General features: G+C 47.1%; 1 protein-coding gene across 5 annotated transcripts in view; it reads right to left on the minus strand.

Moving 5' to 3' along the window:
* Window positions 1-21,050, minus strand: part of TNC (tenascin C) — an 89,844-nt gene that overhangs the window by 27,240 nt on the left and 41,554 nt on the right. For 2 of the 5 annotated variants that reach the window (XM_064170840.1, XM_064170841.1), the window contains exons 9-10: window positions 19,700-19,789; window positions 18,537-18,800 (exon numbers count right to left, since the gene is read on the minus strand). In XM_064170840.1, coding sequence (XP_064026910.1) covers window positions 18,537-18,800; window positions 19,700-19,789 — 354 coding nt within the window. Of the gene's footprint in view, window positions 1-4,613; window positions 4,887-5,982; window positions 6,256-8,231; window positions 8,505-18,536; window positions 18,801-19,699; window positions 19,790-21,050 lie in introns of all 5 variants that reach the window. The other 3 variants (XM_064170842.1, XM_064170837.1, XM_064170839.1) reach the window with 3 other exon arrangements.

Here is a 21,050-nt window from a genome sequence, read left to right on the forward strand (position 1 = left end):
TTTTCCAGGGGATAGAACCACAGAATCAACCAGGTTGGAAGAGACCTCCAAGATCACCCAGTCCAACCTAGCACCCAGCCCCATCCAGACAACTAGATGAGGAGATAATGAGAATTTACACTGGGTAAGGGCAAGGGCTAATGGCTGCAGAACAGACCAACAATCTGTCCAAAGGCCTTTCCCAGGCAGCTGCTAGTGTGGTATGGTGACAACTGACAAGAAATTCCAGTGAGGAATCTTTGTTTTCCTTATTTCACACCAGTGTGACATTTGTCAAAGTTCAGAAGCTGTGGATCAAGAACTCAGAACCTTCCTACTAAGCTGCTGAAAACCAAAAAGCCAAATTGACACAAGATAAGTTTCTCAGTGGATTTTTTGCTCACTCAAAATCTGATCAGCCAAATAGGAAGGGCCCTGCTAAGCCCTGGCTTTGATCCTGGATCCCAGTCTTTGCTAGTAGTGCTCTAAATTCTCTGACAAACTTTGCTTCTTTGGCTTAGAAGCTAACTCATCTGATCTTCCAGCCACACATTCCAACCACTTCAGCAAATACCAACTGGTTAAATACAGAACTTTCTGGGGGGAAGGGGTTAGGGTTGGGTTTTGACATTTCACAACTGCTGAAATTGATGTTCTTTTGGCATAAAAATGCCCACCTAAGGTTTTATGATTTGGAAGCCCTTCTGTTTGGATGGTTACATGTCCAAGTGCCAGAGATTCAGCTCAAATTTACAATCACAGAATCAGTCAGGGTTGGAAGGGACCACAAGGAGCAGCCAGATCCAAGCCCCCTGCCATGCCCAGGGACACCCTACCCTAGAGCAGGCTGCACACAGCCTCAGCCAGCCTGGCCTCAAACACCTCCAGCCATGGGGCCTCAACCACCTCCCTGGGCAACCCATTCCAGCCTCTCACCACTCTCCTGCTCAACAACTTCCTCCTCATATCCAGGCTGAATCTCCCCCACCTCCAGTTTTGCTCCATTCCCCCCAGTCCTGTCACTCCTTGAGAGCCTAAAAAGTCCAGTCCTCTCTGAATCACAGAATCAACCAGGTTGGAAAAGACCTTTAAGATCATCGAGTCCACCCTACCCTTCTAATTAACTAAACCATGGCACTAAGTGCCTCCTCTTAAACATCTCCAGGGGTGGTGGTCTGGATCCTTCAGACACAACTGCTTGAGTATGAGACAAATTTCCCTCTCAAACTTCAGGAGTTAGACTATTAGAATCATAGAATCAACCAGGTTGGAAGAGACCTCCAAGATCATCCAGTCCAACCTAGCACCCAGCCCTATCCAGTCAACTAGACCATGGCACTAAGTGCCTCATCCAGTCCTTTCTTGAACACCTCCAGGGACAGCGACTCCACCACCTCCCTGGGCAGCCCATTCCAATGCCAATCACTCTCTCTGACAACAACTTCCTCCTAACATCCAGCCTATACTTTCCCCAGCACAACTTCAGGCTGTGTCCCCTTCTGTTGCTGCTTGCCTGGCAGCTGAGCCCAACCCCACCTGGCTACAGCCTCCCTTCAGGTAGTTGCAGACAGCAATGAGCTCTGCCCTGAGCCTCCTCTGCTGCAGGCTGCACCCCCCCAGCTCCCTCAGCCTCTCCTCACAGGGCTCTGCTCCAGGCCCCTCCCCAGCCTTGCTGCCCTTCTCTGGACACCTTCCAGCACCTCAACATCTCTCTTGAATTGAGGAGCCCAGAACTGGACACAGACCGGAGAGAAAGACTCCAGGGGGCTCTTATCTCACTTTAACCACAGCTCCTCCTCGAAATGATGAGGGTCAACATGCCTGACCTATCCTTGCACTAAAGCAAACCACTGCTGCTGGACAAGATATTCAGTGCTGTAGAGAGGCTGGTTCTGCTTGCTTGGGTTTTTTCCCTTTTTCATCCACCCCAGCACATATATTTGTGCCAATCAATTGATTCCAAACCTTTAGGCAGGTACCTGTCACGCCAAAAGCAGTGAGGGGCTCTGTGTGAACACCTGCACTGGTGGTGCCCTTAGTGTTAATGTCAGAGGCAGTGTGAGCTGGCAGGCCTGAGATGTGAGCGCTGCGAGCGCCTCCCGACACTGTAAGCTCCTGGGGCTCGTGTGCTGCGTGGAATCTCTAACGTGGATGACAAAGCTGGCAAAAGGCCCAGCTCTTGTGGTCCAGGAGAGGTTGAAGCTGTCAGGAGTTAATGTTTGTGAGTGTGAGCCTGCCCAGCTGTGGCTCAGGACAAACAGAACACAGGGGAAGAGACAGCATCACTCTGTGGGGTGGGGGAAGCAGCAGTGGAGGATTATAGAGGCTCCAAGACAAGGCTGAAGGTTTTAGCCTTGGTTTGTAGAGGTTGAAGAAAACAAAACAAACAAAAAAAAAGGGAGCATTGCAAGAGCTATTTTGTAAGGTTTTGGAAAGAAGCCACTGAAATTAGTGCTGACTTTTCACTTCTCTTTTCATTCAGATTTCTTACATCAACTCAGTTTTCCTGGGCCCTGGGTTACAGAAGCACCAAGTGCTTCTGAGCCTACAGTCCTGAGGTAAACCCACAGAAACTGAAGGAACTCCATGCTGGAAACTGGATGGGAATACAAACCCACAGCATTTCCAAAGCAGGTAAAGTAGAATTCAGGCAGAAATTAGGTGAGTCCAAAACAGACATCACTAAGAAACTCAGTTCAGTTTCTGTTTAGTGGTTTTGCTGCCTGGAGTTGTAAATACTTTCTTATTTGGACTCCGAGCTTAATGAGGGGATTCAACCCTAATAGTGATTGTCTCAGCACTAATCTCAAGCCAAAACCTCTGTGGACTCCACAAATAAGGTGTTCCTCATCCTCTGATTAGACACAACCAGAGAAAAGCTAACAGACTGAACAAAAAGAAAAGCCACAATACTGCTATTGCTCTCCTTTCTGGCTGCTTAGTGGCCCAGACAATTCCTTAAGAAGCAAAGACTTTTCTGCTAGAGGAAATTCAAACTCACATCTCTCCCTGGCCAGGGGAGAATCTTGGCCTTCACAGAATCATAGAATCAACCAGGTTGGAAGAGACCTCCAAGATCATCCAGTCCAACCTATCCCCCAGCCCTAGCCAGTCAACTAGACCATGGCACTAAGGGGAGAGCTCCTTACCCATCCCATTTTAAAGCTATTCCATTTATCATAAAATCATTAAAGATTGATCACAGCAGAGAGAGAGAGCACAAACATGCCCCAGCAGCCAGGTGGTCAGAGAATCCTGTGTCTAGTTTTTGTTTATTCTCTTGCCAATTGAGTATGAATCAAGAACACCTTGGGAAATGCAGCCAGTGAGATACAGGAAAATAAGCATGTGAGTGCTTCATGCTAGGAGAGAAGCAGGCCAGAGGTATCTCACTGACAAAGAGAACAGTGGAAGGATGAAATCTTTATCTTAACTAGAAGATGAACTGCTGCAAGATGTTCCAACTTCTACTCCCATCCCTCACTGCACGACTTTTAAATGATAGCTCCTTCTCCTTCCTTGGAACTGTCTAGGAAGAGGTGAGTCCAAGTGGCCCCAATTAAGGACACATGCTGCTGTCATGCTGTTGATCAGTGACTGTCAATGCCTTCATGGCTGACAGTGAAGGTGTCCCCATGTAAGCACGGCACTTCCAAAGACAGAGCAGATGAGAAAACACCCACAAAGCGATCAGGCTTGGGTGGAGCACCCAGTGGAACGGAGCATGGAGCCATCAGCCCCGCATGCAGGTCAGAGAGGACAAACCAGCCCTTTCCAGTCTCATCCTGAAATGGCAGCATTCCTTCAACATGCCAGTCACATCCACATCATGACACCCAGACTCCCAAGAACACTACATGCAGAATAATGTGAAATGGTCTCTTCAGGCAAGTCTCGGTGATCTCCCACCATCCTGGAATCACACAGGAAAAGCTCTGGCATCCAAAGAGCCAAGACAGGTCTTAAGAGACTCAAAGGTAGCAATGCAAGTGACAGTGATGGGCTGACCACCAAGAAAAGGTGAACTTGGCTTTTGAGCCCTGCTCTCTGCTGGGAACACAAAAGAGGAGAACATCAGAACCGGCCAAAGGTGGCCAGAGCACTCCATGCAGATTTGGTTGGTCATTTAGCATGCTGCATGAAACTCCTATAAGAGATGCAAATATCTTAGAAGACATCTGGTTTTGAGAACAAAGAACCAACATTTCATGCAGGTGCCTCTCCAGGCTGATAAAGACATGAAGGCTTCCCACCCACAACAAAGCAAGTGAGGATGGGATGAACAAGAACTTTATTCTAGATCAAGAGCAAAGATGCTGAGTGAAGAACATTAACCATCTGGAGCAAGTCAGTTATATATACACACAGAGCTTGCAGACAAGTGTATATATAAGGAAACCATGGGTTTCTGCTGACTCCCTTCATGCTGGGGGCACTTTCTCAGCCTTTTCCCTTCTCAGATCTCTCTTTTTAACAAGTCTTCTCAAGGCCAGCACATTTCAGCCTCCAAGCACAGTGATGTCCCTAGCATTTCCCAAAGGAGGGATGATGAGTTGGAGCCACGTTTTAGAGCAGTTCGTCAGACAGCAAAAGAAAGAGAACAAGCAAACCTGCGAGGTGAAACAGTGAAATACCTGTGGTTGCCAGTGCTGTCAAGGTCTGACCACCTTGCCCATCAATTACACCACGGAGTTGAACAGTGTAATTAGTGGCACCTTCGAGGTTGGTGACTACATAGCGCCGGGAGGCTCCTGGCACTGTGTGCACCAGGGAGTCCAAAGGGAAATCAGAGTTTCTGACTTCTAGAATAAAGTGGTCAAAGGCATTGTCCTGTGCTTCCCAGGTGAGTGACACTCTGTCTGAGGTAGCATTTGATACAGTAAGTTTGCTAAGGAGAGGTTCCTCTACTACAGGAAGAAACACAAATGGAGATGTATTGCAATTATTAAACCTCAAAGCAATGAAACAAAACAATGCAGAAGTTTGAATTCCCATGAGCCACAGCTCAGGAAGATCATCTTAGCCTGGTGTCTCCCAACAGGTTTCATGCCACCAACCCTGCAGTCACCCTGCCCACGCTACCCATGATTCAGTCACAATATTCACAGCCTGCTGATGCCAGAAACTGCAGCTCTGTATTATGTGATCACTGAAATCTGCTATTCCACTTACTGTCACTGACCACAATCATCTCCTGCTATGGCAAATTGCTTTGCTAGCTTTTCCTAACATCCTGTCAGCAGCAACATTCAGTACAGATGCCAAACGATCACAACATGAGCCATTATCTGCCCACTATGAGGATGCACCTTCTGCTACAGTAGTCTAGTCCAGGCCTTCCACCTCCACACTGTGGCTAGAGCCCATCCAATGGCTGACTGGCCTGTTTGCCCTGTAAAAACTGTGAGGTGTGCAATGTGCCAACAGCTCAATGCCTACCTATTTCATTCACCAACATCAAGTCAAATGGCCTCTTTCAACCTCTCACCCAATGCAAACTGAATTCAAGCAATGCAGCTGCCTTGCAAGGAATCTGCTGTCACAGACTGAAAGGTATCTGACATCTCTTTGGAGAACCAGGGTTAAAACTGCACCCAGAAATCAGTTTGTCTGAGAGAAAGTGCCTCCTCCTCCTCATCTGCCTCTGCGACAGATGCAGGCACGTGTTGCAAGGCTAACATAATGCCTCACCTCCCATTTGGTTCTTGGGAAATTAGGTTTGGTTTTCATCTGTGTCAGAGGTTCCCCCCACCTGAGTGTTTGAACAAGAGCAAACTTAGAGTGTGAATGGAATCACATCGCACTGTGCCGACTGACTTTGCTGGATGGGATGCTGGGTTAGCATTCACAGCTCAGAATGTCTCCCGCAGGTCTTCCTTAGGAGGTGTCAAGCAATGAGGTAGAGGATTTGGTAATGGGGTAGCTGTGGGCAGGGAAGGGGGCACAACCTGTAAAGAAGAGTTAGAAGAAAGGAGAGTTAGTATTGAGGTAGGTTTTATGTACCTGTTGTAGCTGCAGCACTTATTGCCTGTGTGCGGAAACCATGAGAGATGCCATAGAGGTAGACAATAAAATCAGTGCTGGGAGAAAGCCCTGAGATATGAGCAGTTCTTGAGTTGCCTGAGATGTTGAACTCCATGGGCTCCAGCAACCTGTTAGAATCAATAATTTCAATAGTAAAGACGTCGAAGTCCTCACTGGTGGTGGTCCAGGAAAGGTTGAAGCTTTCAGGAGTAATGTCGGTAACGGTTAGCTCACCGACTTCTGGGTGCGCCCCTGAGGAAGGAAACGACACTGGTCAGAAGGGGACAGCCCTGCACCTCCTCCTGCTCAGAGATGCTGCGCTTCTCTCTGCTGCTGCTGGCAGCACTCCCGGCTGCCGGTGGGGGAAAGGGCTTGAGTAAAAGCTGGCTACAAGCAGGCAGGTACTAAAGGGGAGAAATCAAGCGAAAGCACCACAAAAAGTTAAAGCAGAAAGAGAAGGAAATGAAAAGAAAAAGAAGCAGCTTTCAAGCCATGGCCATTTCCCTGCACCTCCAGGGGCAGCCATGTGTCTTTGATGTCTGAGCATGAAAGCAGATGCTAAAGAACTTTTCTGAATGCTGCTGGAGCATTTGAAAGAGCCAGAGTCCAGTTTTAGCAGAAGCTAAGACTGGAGCTATTGCTTCTCCCAAAGGAAAAGGTTGTGTTTTGTGTGCTCTCCTGCTTTCCCTTTCAGCTTAAGCCTATGAAAGCTGGCATGTAATTTTGGAGCTGGAGCCAAAATGCAAAGCAGAAATCGCTGCCTTGGGGTTTCTTCCTCTCTGTAGACATCTCTGATGCGTTACAGGAAGGCTCAGAAGATTCTGACAATTGGAAGTCCCCAGAAGGGAAGATTTTGAAAAGCTGGGTGCTGAGCATGACCCAGAAAGGGAAGGGAAAGCCTCAGCAGGGCATCTTCTGCTGTTTTCATTCAGCTAATGAAAGGGAGCACATTGCATATTTAGGCAGGACACCCATGATGTCTGTTTTCTTGTTTGTCCCTGTACAGCCTCCCTTGTCTGGCCACTTTTGTCTGGTTTCAATGGGCAGTCTGCTACCAGCTCACACTCAGGGCTCTCAAAGCACAGGACTTGTCGCCTGCAGTGGGACACAGCCCAAGGCCTGTGTATTGTGCTAGACACTTTTCTACCCGAGCCAGGCTGTCTAAAGAGTCATTGAATCAAGCAGGTTCTACTGCCTTTCACCTTTCAGTTGTGTTTAGTTCTTATCCCCTTCTGTGCTGCCTAATGTGTGCTTAGGGGAATCAAATCCAAGCAAGCTCTGCCGGTCTGACAACCACAGCAGGCTGCAAAGGTCTCTAAGAAAGCCCAGAGACAGCAGATAGCATCCACAAGAAATTATCTGAAGGAAGAGCAACTGGTGCCTCTTTATTGCCAATTAATTCATACCCTCTTCATCACCAGTGCCCATAGGACCTGTCCAAAGGACAGACACAGGTATATTTTCACCTCCCACAGCTGAAGCTCATGATAAACTCTGACCTAAATCCTTGATAGCTGGGAAATTGCTGTGTGGCTCTTGGTTGGCTTTATGCCACCTTCTGACAATGCAGGGCTTTCCTTCCTCCTTTCAGCTCAGTGTTCTGCTGAATTTGGTCTTTTTGCATTACATCTTTTTCAGACCAGACTCCTTAACAGCCTTGTGTGGCTACTACTCTTGGTGGGCATTCATTTGTGTTCTTTATGAGAACACACAGGAGGTCTGTCCTCACCCTTGAGTCAGACACATACACCATACCTCGGAGCTGCATTTACACAGAAGCTAGTGCACAGTTTCAGAGGTAGCTTCTGAAGGGTAAAAACCTAACCCTACCCTTGGGTTTTGATTTCCTGGGCTTTGAAGAATGGATTTCTATAACCTGACAAGGCAACCTGGCCCTTCCCAAGCAAGTGTGCCACAGCCAGCTGGGGTCTGCTGTGTTAGTGGCAGCCAGCAGAAAAGTAAGTAAAGGGAATAAAAGAAGCCATTCCAAGGTGAGGAGGAGGAGGAAAAGCACTTCTAAAAGGGAATTGCTCCATGGGGGTACTGAGGCTGTTATTGGAAAGTCTGATCATAAGACATTTCCATGCCAGAGATGTTCAGCCAAGCCTTAATGAGTTCAGAGCTGACCCAGCGAGCAAGCTTTGCCGAGCGGTCGCAATAGCTGCGGCTCACACCCCTGTCTGCCAGGAAAGGGAGCCATGGGCTGGGGGAGTGACTTGAAAAGATACCTGTCATGGTTGCAACAGAAAGGGGTATGGTCCTGTAGCCTTGAATCACACCATGAAGTGTGATGTTATAAGGTGTGTTGGCCTTCAGGCCCGTAACATTCACAGAGCGCAGTCCGCCCGGGACTGTGATGTTCCAGGTTTCTTCTGGATTCTCAGCCTCCTGCACCTGAATGATAAAGTTCTCATAGGCCCCGTTGGCTGCTGTCCAGGTGAGCTGGAAACCATCCCAGCCAGTCTCTGACACTGATAAATTTCCAAGCTCAGGTTCCTCCTCTGAATAAGGACAGAGAGTCAATCAGTTACTCAGATTGCAGGCTGCATGGTATCCAATGACCCTCTGTGTCAGTGACTTCACAGGTACCCAGCGACGTGGAGATGCACCCACCCACACAATCACCCTCTCAGCTGCCCCAGTGAACTTGTAAACTCTTTTCAGAGACATGGCAAAACAGAGTAGTAAGAGAAGAACTGTAATAAGAAATAATGACCACATTAATGCTGAAAGACTGCTTACAGAAGGCAGCTTCTAGACCATCCTACAGCTGCTTTGCTGTCGTGGCTTACAACTCCCTATCAGGCAAGTGTTGCTACAGCCACCTCACTGCACTATCAGCAACGAAGCCACTGTGAACACTGCACTAATGCCTGATGGAAGGGTAGGAAATGTAGAGTAGCTGGGATTCAGATGCTTGTGCTTTTAATTGTGTCCACAAAAAGGAAGCTTTTTGTTCTTCCAAACTGTTTCTAATCTGAAGCAATGAAGGATGGAAAAAAATCCTCCCTGGATTTCATCTTGAGGAAGGGAGGTTTAGACTGGATATTAGGAAGAAATTCTTTAAATTGAGGGTGGTGAGACACTGAAATAAGTTGTCCAGGGAAGTTGTGGATGCCCTCTCCCTGGAGGTGTTCAAGGCCAGGTTGGCTGAAGCCTTGAACCACCTGGGCTGGTGGGAGGTGTCCCTGTCCATGACAGGGGGTTGGATCTAGATGATCCCTAAGGTCCTTTCCAACACAAACCACGCTGTGAATCTATGATCTTATGAATCTGGGTCTCCATGTCTTTAGTTTATTGGATTTGTTTTCTTTGTTACATTACTCTGTCCCCAAAGCCTTCCTGGGGTGCAGAGTAGTTTTGATTTCCAGAGTTAACTAAAATTCCAATCTGTGTTCACAGAACTTAACATTTTCATAAGCCACCACTGGGGTGGTGAAGGAAATTAGAAGCCACCAGAGCTAACTCTATGATGATGCTAAATGTGAAAAGTTTAGGTCATTTTCCTCAGCAAGAATAGAGAATTCTCTATTACAGAGGAAATAGAATTGATGCTTGAAAATTAGCAGTCACAGGGGCAAAGGACAGAGCATCACCTGCTTTTTTCTGCATGGAAAATCTTGCTGGATGATCTATCATTGGCATGTGATGGTTTGCTGTCACTTTTCTGATTCAATTGCTTTCTCAACACATAAGCATTCTAATAAGAACAGAGTCTGCCTGGATAATCCTAACCTGCATGATTGAGAAATTCATATGAGACAATGGGTCTGGCTTGGCAGCTGTAAACCTCAACTTTAAGCTTTATAAGGCAGAAGAAGCCCTGGAACAAATAAAGATGAAGCTCAGCACCACTGCTTATATCCATTTGCCCCCTGTCAAAACAGAGTGCTTATATGACTGTTACACAGCCTTGTATAGGTAGCTGGGGGTGTATTTTCAGAGGCTGAGGACTCCTAGATCATACACAGTTACCTCCAGTGAGAGTCACTGAGTAGTAAATTGCTACTACTCAGAAACACAAAAGTTTTGGTGAGTTTTCCCCCATCCTGTTAGAAAGAGATTGTTTATGAAAGAACACAATGATGTTCAACAACAACAAAAAGGAGTGAATCCAGAGCTGGCTGCTTCATCAGGAACAGAAACAAGACTCGCTGAAGCAAAGTGTGGATCCTGTCAAAACAGAACTGTTTAGCTGAAAAAAGAGAAAGCAGGGCAGGAAAGGAGGTAGTTGTGGCAGAAATGATGATCTTTGGGTGGCAACAGAAACAAATGAAACAAACACATTTCCTTAAAATGAAAATGCCATAAGCCAAAGGTTACATTTAGGTAAAGTCTTTGAAGGACAAGGCTGCTTGTAATAAGTAATACAGTAATCATCACAGCTTAAAGCAATTCAGGTTTCTCTGGTGTGCTTGGTGTCATTCACCTCCAAGATGCAAGTCCCTTTTCCTCCCATTCATTCCTCATGCATGTCTGAACTGGAAACACTCCCAACCCCATCATGCACCAGCTTGGACTGTTGGAGACCTCCAAAATCCTCATCTATAAAGCATCCAACATGACAAAACGATGACAGTGTCACAGCAAATCAAGGGATGAGATTCCTTACTTGTATTTTTTCTTAATTATTTTTAATTAAAAAGTAATTTGTTTAAAATTAATTAAAAAAAAAAAAAAGAAGAAGAGGAGAGAACAAAGCATTGAGAGATTGAGAGCTGAGGCTGCTCTGGCCATGCAGTGGGTGTGAACTAATCTGGGTGTTTTCCCTGTATATATTTTATCCTATGTTGTGAATTTGGGTCTGGGTGGTGGCTAATCATTAATCACAGTATCACAGTATCATCAGGGTTGGAAGAGACCTCACAGATCATCAAGTCCAACCCTTTGCCACAGAGCTCAAGGCCAGACCATGGCACCAAGTGCCACGTCCAGTCCTGCCTTGAACTGCCCCAGGGACAGCGACTCCACCACCTCCCCGGGCAGCCCATTCCAGTGTCCAAATCTCCAGGTATAACCTTACACCCTGGTACTTTGACCGTTCCTGACCTGAGCCCTGTGGCTACAGGCTTGTTTCCTCCCGAAGTTCAAGTCACAGGGATAGAAGGTGGAAGCTTTCAGAAAGGAATACTCCCAATGTGTCACAAGCTTTCTTTTTTCCTCTGAAGTCACCACATCCATGCCAATGCCACAAAATGCAACCTCCTTGCAATCCTTCCTGTGTTTGAACCACAACCCAGATAAATACCTGCAGCACCTTGCTATTTCCAGGTGCCTTGCAAATAGCAGATGCATCCATGGCTCTCTTTGCATGCGGTTTGAAAAGAGACAATTGATGCTACAGCACCTTGAAAGCTGCTTGGGGCATCGTCCATGCCGCACCACTCAAGGCTTTAATTCCACAGCAATTAGAGCTTTGTCTCATGCAAAATGAAGACAGAACAACTAAGAAATGCCACTCTGCCTTGCATTTCTGCAGGAGAATGGAAATGAAGTTCTGTATTTGGAAACAGAAAAGGAACAAATGGGCTAAAGCATCCCGAGCAAATACCTGTACCAGCTAAGGCTTCTGGGGACCAAGAGAGCTGACCTTGAATGAGTCCATGGATGTTAATCTGGTACTGTGTGCTGGGGCTGGGAATCTGTTTCCTGATGGTTTCCCAGCAAAAATATGTCCTATGTTTAAACTGGACAGGTCTTTCAGAGTGAGAAATAACTGATCAAACACCTCCCCCTGTGCTGCCCAAAGCAGTGTGCATCTGCTGAAAGTCCTAACTGTTGTATGAAGAGCAGAAGTGACTCCTGAGATGGGAAGGTCAGTAGGCACCAAAGGCAGAGCTTGAGAATTGGTGCTGGGGTTTGTCAAACAACTCATCTCTGCAGGGGCAGGACTGGAAGGATTAAATGATGTTGCACTGATTGATTCCCCAGGCATTGTGACTCGATGTGCTAAGCAGAGGTAAACTACAAGTAACAATTCCCCAATAACAAACCCACAAATGTATCACAGGACAGTTAACATCTGCTGCCAGCCAGTTTGTAAGCTTTGCATGAAAGAGCTCTAAGAACAGAGAAAACAGATGGGCACTTCTGTTTTGGAGACTGAATCCAAGCCACAAGCAAAGGTAGCAGTGCCAAGCACAAGATGGCTCTCACAAACCAGCAAATCCAGAGCAACAGCCACCAAACAGGAGCAGGGAAACAGGAACACCTTCAGTTGATGGAAATCACCTCCAAAGGTGATTTCCTTTCAAAGATCTTTGCTCTGATTTACATCAGTGAGGATCTGAACCTTAAGTCTCTCAAACGTGCCTTTTATCTTTACTGCAGCCTCTCAGCTGCTGCTTCAGGCACAACCCTTAAGTGGAACATGCCAAATATTGCAACCATATCCCAATCCAGACTGAGAAGTCAGCCACGGCAGGAGCATGCTAAGCCTCATCCCCTCCAATCAAAAGCAGGCTTGGAGGAGTTATCCATCTGGATACATGCAGAACTTGGAGAGAAAAATAAAGAAGAGGCAGAGGGGGAACATAACATCCTTACCTAAAAACTGGGACAGAAAGAAGCTGAACAACCTTTAAAGAGACCCAAAGGAATGGAAGGGGGAAAGTCTTGGCCTTCAGCATGCTGAGTGGTCTGTGAATACATCCTGTAGCACAGTCAGACTCTGAAAATCTGAGCACTGTGGAGATCACAGAGTGTGGGTCTCTGAGCACAGCTGCAAGGCAACAGGCAGGTGATGCTTCTGACATGCAGAATTATCTCCTCATTAGTGGAAAACTACATCATTTCCCACCTCAGTGACTTCCTTGCTTTCATGCTTCACTTGCATTCAATTAACAGAGAGCAAGTCACCTGCCAGCATCAATCAAATCAGCAGCAGGACATGCTCAGGATTCAGTAGCTGTCTCCAGAGTCACACAGGCAGCAGGAAATTAAAGAAAAAAAACCCACCAAGGGAAGATTTCAGAGGAGATGAATCAGTTTACAGTGTTTCCAAATAAATGCAGAAACATCATCAGGAAATTATACTCTCAGGACAAAAGCAGGAGTAAAGTCAATGTTTTCTGCTCACCTGCAGGACGAGAGAGGCCTGCCAGGCAAACAGTGACTTCTATTTACATGTACTGCTGATATTCATGGCTTAGGTAAGAGGCTTTCCTTATGTTACCTCAGCACAAGACCTGGATTAGGGCCTTCATGAGCTGCAGTCTGAAGACTGATGTTGTCATCATAGTCACAGTATCACCAAGGTTGGAAGAGACCTCACAGATCATCAAGTCCAACCCTTTACCACAGAGCCCAAGGCCAGACCATGGCACCAAGTGCCACGTCCAATCCTGCCTTGAACAGCTCCAGGGACGGCGACTCCACCACCTCCCCGGGCAGCCCATTCCAGTGTCCAATGACTCTCTCAGTGAAGAACTTTCTCCTCACCTCCAGCCTAAATCTCCCCTGGTGCAGCTTGAGGCTGTGTCCCCTTCTTCTGTTGCTGCTTGCCTGGGAGAAGAGGCCAACCCCCACCTGGCTACAACCTCCCTTCAGGTAGTTGCAGATAGCAATGAGGTCACCCCTGAGCCTCCTCTTCTCCAGGCTGCACACCCCCAGCTCCCTCAGCCTCTCCTCACAGGGTTCCAGGCCCTTCACCAGCTTTGTTGCCCTTCTCTGGACATGTTCTAGACTAAATGGAGAGAAGAGAAAGAGAGCAGGAGGAGCCCAAGGTGGGTGGATAACAGCCAGACAGAATGATTCATGGTGGCAGGATGGATGAGCAGTAGATGCCAGAGAGCTGAAAGCTGTTTAGAAGGGAAACTGGTTGGACAACAACTCTTTCTCAGACTGGAATACTTCTCAGTGCCATTCTCTTAGTGAGCTCTTCGAGTTGAATACAGCCTCCATCTGCTGTTGCTAGCCTTTTGAGGAATTCCATTGTAATGCTTCATTGGCACTTTTAGTGAAAAGAATGTTAATGTCCTGCCAGGCCATTTCCCCAATCCCTTGGGATGGAGCACAGAAGGATTCTGTGTTATTTCTTCTTCTGGCTCTTGGATTGTATAGTATTTGCCAACAAGGGCTATCAGCCAGTTGTGCTGCAGAGTGTCTCCCCAGCTGAAGCACCCTGTAGGACATGATGGCCTACCATGGTATTTGCACTCTTTTCAGCTCCTTTGGCTGAATGGCTTTGCCCTCTCTCAACAGGCTGACTGAACTGGGCTCACAGTGATGTGCACCTCTGAACTTCCTGAAGGAACCACCGCAGTGTATCATGAGCCAGAAATGCTGCAGCAGCCAGCACTAAAACTCCACGTGTTGGAATCAGGTTCCAGGTACTCAGCAGAGGAATCAGCTGCCGAAGTGGACAACCTTTACTGGGAAATTCACTTTCCCAGTGGTCAGCACTGCAGCTTTCCACTGAACTGTCTCACATAATCATTCTTCCTAATGTTTCCTTGAGTTTGTATCCAAAAGGGTGGCGCAACCTAAGAGCAGTGGAAGCCAGGAAAGGAAGAGAGACTGACACACAGCACAGACAAGGGTCTATGGTAAACAGCATAAATCCTCTTGAAAACATCCAGCAGAATGGAAAAGTTACTTCTCCAAGCCATGCTCCTATGTGCAACTCACTTCCAGAAGACAGAGAGTATCACATCCACCATTCATCAACAGCTGCTGCACACTCTGGGTCTCTGAGCAGAGGAATTTGAGGTTGGCGCTTGGTTTGCCTAATGTTCACTCATTTATCTCCTCTCATGCCTGATGCATTTCCATCTGGCCTTCTCCAGGACCCTGCATTGTGCTATGCAGGCAGGGTTCCAGAACCAGAGTAAGAAAGAACAAAGCTGCAGCCTGACTGCTCAGCTTTCTCAGAGCAGGTTTCCATGCTCACCATAGGGAGGAGTTGTTAATCTGATGTAATGCTCTCAAGACGTGCTGCCAGAAAGGTCCCTCCAACCAGTCCAGTGGCTCATTTTCTGTGATTTATGAAGTGGTTCTAACCCAAACCCTTACTGTGATGCTGGGTGGAACCTCCAACAAATAAATCATACTCTAGTTTGTGATAGCTTCATTAATAGCAGAAAGGAGGTACCTGTTGTAGCCAAGAAGTGCTGCTCTCCAGCCAGTCCATACACCTTGGTTTTAAAGGCAGTGTTAGCTTGGAGGCCATCAATCACAGAACCTAAGGATTCTGGGCAGGAAGGTTTCTGCAGGGAGACCATCTGTCAAGGACACCTCCTCATACTCCACCACACAACTACTGCAGACTCCTGCTTTGTATGCCATGAGACACTAAAGCTTCTGGTCTGTCACCCTTGACACCACAAGGACTCTCCTGCATCCCTCAGGCCTTTGAAGCAAGAAAACTCCCAGAGCTAGAAAGCTTCTTTGGGTCAGGAACCTTTGCATTAGGGTTAGACTAGACAGAGCTACAAAGAAGCAAACGGCAGCATAAATTAGTCCTTCCTATGCAGTAAGGCAAAGTAACACTCAGCAAACTGTTCACTTTGTCATCTTTATCACCCCTTGAATCATGGACATCAGCTAAAAAAACCTGTCACTTGAACTGCACTTCCAACATTTGAAGAGACAGAAGCAACACAAGACTGCCATCCTATGCCATGGAAGATTGTGTGACATGTCCTTAGCTAGAGGTTCATGAGCTCTTAACGTTTCAGTTCTGTGTGTGGAGAGTTGCTGTATATGAAAAGACATCAGGAAGAATGTGAGAGGGGAAAGAAGGCACCAATAGAATTATAGAATCATAGCATGGTAGGGCTTGGAAGGGACCCAACCACCCTGCCAGAGCAGGATCACCTAGGGCAGGTCACACAGCAACACAATCCAGATGAGTCTTTGAAAGTCTCCAGAGAAGGAGACTCCACAACCTGTCTGGGCAGCCTGCTCTGAGGCTCTGTCACACTCACAGTAAAGTTTTAACTCGTATTGAAGGGGAACTCTCTGGGCCAGTTTGAGCCCATTGCCCCTTCTCCTATCACAGGATGCCACAGAAAAGAGCCTAGTCCCTTCTTCTTCACCCCTTCAGATATTCATAAATATTAATAAGATCCTCTCTCAGCTTTCTCTACTCCACACTAAACAGCCCCAGAGGTCTCAGCCTTTCCCCACCAAACAGATGTTCCAGGTCCCTTCATCATCCTCATGGCCCTCCACTGGACACTCTCTAGTATATTCTTTTCCCTCCTGAACTGGGAAGCTCAGGCCTGGACATGATATTCCAGATGTGGTCTCACCAAGGCAGAGTAGAAGATCTTCAGCTCTGAGGCTGAAAGCTTTTCTGTCACTGATAGCAATTTGCTATGCAAACAAAAATAACATGCAAGAAACTCCTGAACAGCTGCTGGCAGGGAAGCCTGACTGAACCTCCCAGAGGCTGGGAAGAAGGAAAGCTGAAGAACTGGAAATCTGGAGAAGTAAAGGCAACTCTGGAAAGAAAAGGTCTCCCTCCTTCTGGCTCCTGTGTTCAGCAGGGAGGGCATGTTCCCCTCCAAACAGTAGGACTTTGTCTTCCACCCACCAAGACCTGGTCCACTCCTAGCTGTGCTACTGGCGTTTTCCACCTCAGTCATTCCTGCCTCCCCCTGGTTGCTCCAAGTACTCTCCTCAGCAGGACCTGAGGTCCCCCATAGTTCTGCAAGAGAGGGTAAAACAACGAGTTTGTTTGGCTTAGCCTGGGGACCTCAGGACCTCCTGAGTACAAGGAACATGGATAAAGAGGACTGGATTGAGGGTGGATGAAAAAGTAAACTGAAAAAGAGACCTTTTATCTTTTACCCCACAGGCTTACAGAGCATTTCTTCCTCTCCATGCTTGTGTGTCCATTCCTATGCAGGAGGAAAGTCACAGTGCTAGGTTATGTCAACCATTGCTGCTGCTTCCAAGGAACCCACCACAGAGACTTCTGTTTGCTGGCTGCTCTGAGTAAAGGCCTAAGTTAAACACACTGACCAGCTGAATGCAGTTGTGAAGAAATAACCCCAAACCAGGACAACAAAGCCACCTTATGAGGCTTGGGAAGCTGGTTGGAAAGATCACAGCACGTTGCCTCTGCCTTTTCACAGTCTACCAACACTTCTTTTGAGACCACTCAGTCTTCAGACAGAAAACTCTGTACAAGTCAAAGCCTGCTCACTCTTGCCACATAAAGCTTCAGCTTCTTGTAGTATGTGTCTGCCTCAAGGCTTCCTAATTTTTCCCTACACTGGACACAGCCTTGACCTATCATAGAATTGTTTTGGTTGGAAAAGCTCTCTAAGATCATCCAGTCCAACCACTGACCTAACACCACCATGGCCATTCAACCATGTCCCAACATGCCATGTCTACATGGCCTTTGAACACCTCCAAGGATGGTGACTCCACCACCTCCCTGGACAGCCTGTTCCAATGCCTGACCACTCATTCAGTAAAGAATTTTTTCCTACTATCCAAGCAAAACTTCTTCTGGCACAACCTGAGGGCCTTTGCTCTTGTTCTATCACTTGATAGCAGGGAGAAGGATGCACTAAACAAGTAATTCAGTAGTGGTGATGTTCTGCAGCTTGCAGCAGAGCCTACAGCTCTCTGCTGTCCTGGATTACTTGACTTTATCAAGCATTCAGAGGTTCTGCTGGCAGAACACTACCAGGAAATGTGAAACCAGTTTTGATCAGTGAGGGTGCATACTGATTAGTTTGTAAGCTCCACTTCTCACATGGTCTTCAGAGAGAAAAGGATAAGCACCTCAGTATCTGCTCAGGACAATAGTTGTAGCCCAGCTGATTCTGATTTCTCTGTCTCTGTTACTTACAGCAATTGAGGCTTTGCCTCATAGGATTTGACTTGAAGGCGTGGAAAGATTCAGCACTTATTTGTGTTCTCTACCCTGCATAATGAGCTTTGGGTCAAAGTGTTCCACAAAGAATAAACCCTTGGTCACTAAGCAGTCCAGTGATACTGGTTAATTGGAGTGGAGATGGCAGAAGTGGACCCCTTCTTTGCAGACAAATGTCACAGCTGTGGTATCCAATGGAAACAGTGACTGTGACCAGATTCTGCCCTTACTTGCTTTTGGATGAGAGAGCTGGAAAAGGGCAACATCCTTGACCCTGCTGAGGCATGCTGTGAAGGGAATTCATTAGGTAGGAACAAGCAATGTTAAGTATATTCTGTTTGGTTTTCCTCTGAGTTTTTGGCTGTAGAAAACAAAACAAGTTTATATGCACAAAGACAGCAGCCTCATGGAAAACTAAGGATGGGTCTGCATTTCCTGCAGGACAAATGGTTGCATCCTTTGTGAGCCTTCTCAAAGGACAAGCAAGAAATCATTGAGGACATGGAGCTAAGCACAGCAGGTAGGGAAATTCACAGCTACCCCTCAGGTCTATCAGGCCAGACAGAGCTAAGCCTGGTCTGCAGGCAGTTGATGTTTTCAAGCAGATCCCTGGACACAGATTGCAAAACTAGAAGCCATGCTTGGGCTAGCCACTGCCCACTGACCTGCTGCATGGCACTCATCAAAAGCTGCTACTCACCAGTCGAACCCTTCACAGTAGTGGGCTTGCTCTTGTGTCTGCCTTTCTCTGCCACCAGGCTGATGGTGTATTCTGTCCCTGCATCCAGGCCTCGCAGGATAAAGGAGCTGCTGTCCACAGGGATCTCCACTTCGCTCTTCCCTCCGGAGGGGCTGACGTAAGTGAGGCGGTATCGGTCGAACTTGGCCACTGGTCTCCTCCAGCGAAGGGACAAGGTGGTTTCAGTGGGGTCACTGACTTCCAAGTCCTTCGGGTTATCAAGCTCTACAAGTTTAAACAGCAAAGCTGAAGTGTCTCTGAACTGCCCTAGGACAACTTTTCAGGCATCTATAGACAGAGTAGTGTCTTTACTGAGTGTCTACCAACAGCTCAGAGCCTCATCCACCTTTTGGGGCTTTTGAGACTCTGTTGTTGGACATAGCTAGAGGATGATCACAGAACCATGGAATTGGTTGGGTTGGAAAGGGTCACAAAGGTCACCTAGTTTCAGCCTCTCTGCCACGAGCCTCCTGCTAAACCAGGCTGCTCAAGGCCTCAACTAACTTGGTTTTGAACACTCACAGACTTGGAGCTTTCACAACTTCTGTGGGCAACCTGCTCCAGTACCTCACCACCCTCATGGGGAAGAATTTCTTCTTCACAGACAACCCACACCAGAACAATTTTCCCCCACTGTACTCCACTTCAGCAGGCACTGCACAGAGGAGAGGCAGAACTTCAACCTTCAGAGAAATTATGTGGAGCAAAGAGAATATTGTGAGAAAAACCCTGGATTCCAAGGGCAGTCAGGACTACCACAACCACCGAGGCTGTGCTCTTGGCCAGATCATCCTTCTGGCAACAACTACCATTCCTACCAGAAACCCTCACCTTTAGAGGATGATCAGAGTAATCAGTGTTAAATGGCACCATCACCATTAAGGAGCTCACCTGGAGCTGAAGATCCCTGAACATTAAGAGCTCCTTGTAGAGGAGAAGAAAGCCAAATTCAGAGGTCAAGGACTTTGGGGGAATGTTTTTTCTTTCCTTTGAGTGGAAATGTCCCATTGGTAGCAAAGTGAAACCAAGAACTTTCTCAAGTATTTCTTACAGCATTGCTGTAAGAGTGGCTCCACCTGACTTGCTGCTTCCTCCAGAGCACAAAGAGAGATGAAGCTACTCACCAGTGCCAGCATTAATGGTTGCAGGAGCACTTTCCCTGTCCTGTCTCACTGCTGTCACTCCAATGCCATATTCAGTTCCAGGCCTCAAACCTAAGAGGTGAAGAGTACAAGTATGAGTTCTTGTCCATGGGATATGGACATATTGTTTAAATAAAGCCTGAATGCACATCAGGTGATATGAATGCCTTCCTGTGCACACACACAACTGAGGTTTCAGTTCTCCCTCCAGCTGACCTGATGTCTCAGTTCTAAATTCCCAGAACTCAAACAAATGTGATAGAACCAAATAACAATTGATAGAGTGCCCTTCCCTCTTCCCTCTTCTTTCCCAAAAAGAAAGGGACTAGATGCATAGAGAGGACAAGGTAAGCACACCCAAATAAATCAATCTCACTCGATGTGGAAGTTAAAAAAAGAAAAGTTTAACAATAAATAAAAGAGGTATCTGAGGTAAGGAAGTTACAAAGGTGTAGGAAAGGGAAAACAAATACAAAATGTGCAAATACAACCAGATTTTGATGGTGATAGCCACACAGTAAAGCAAAGAGAACCAGGATGATGATGCCAGCAGGCAGGGAGCACAGAGAGAGCAAAAAACAGGCAGTCCCCCTGCTTTTATAGACCTTTAGACAGGAAGGGGGAGTGGGCTAACCATCACCTGGTAGTGTGTTCAGACCCACCCCTGAGGAGGAGTCAAGACCACCTAGGGTCAGGTTCAAGGTCACTCCCCCTGGAGGGTTAACCCTGCACACCTGATGTTGATAAATCTTTTTCCACGTGCATGCCAAAGGATAAAGATCACAGCTGGCTGAGATTGCATTTTGCATACTGTGTGAATGCATAATCAGACAGCTTCTGCTTTCAAGAGCTTGTAGTAGAGGTACTTCTGTCAAGTAAGGCAAGCAGACACCCATGTGCTGTGGAGAAAGTACCCATTATAGCCTTGCAGGCTGCTGGGCAACCAGCAGGTGCACAGAAAAGTTGCAGCTTGGCATCAGTAAATGCCACCCCTAGCACATGCAAAAGTCTTGTGAACTCAGGGATGTGAAGCCATCTCCACACAGCCATGTAGCCACCTAGAACTCAGGGAACTGACTAGGAAGATTCAGGGATGCACAAGGAAGTGAAACAGCTACACAGCTTCTGCTGGCAGTTATCCATCAGCAGGTGTGTAAAGATGCACCACACATGCTTGTGCTTACAGTGTGCAGCCTCTGCTCACACCCCGTGTACAGTGACCAATCTTGTCACTACCTGACTGTGCTGCGAGGTGACAGCAGTGGCATGACACTAATAAAACCATCTCCCTACTGGGATGGTTTGGGTGTTATGTGCCCCCCACACACTTAAG

Source organism: Pogoniulus pusillus, chromosome 35 (genome assembly GCF_015220805.1).
Source record: "Pogoniulus pusillus isolate bPogPus1 chromosome 35, bPogPus1.pri, whole genome shotgun sequence".
Classification (NCBI taxonomy): domain Eukaryota; kingdom Metazoa; phylum Chordata; class Aves; order Piciformes; family Lybiidae; genus Pogoniulus; species Pogoniulus pusillus.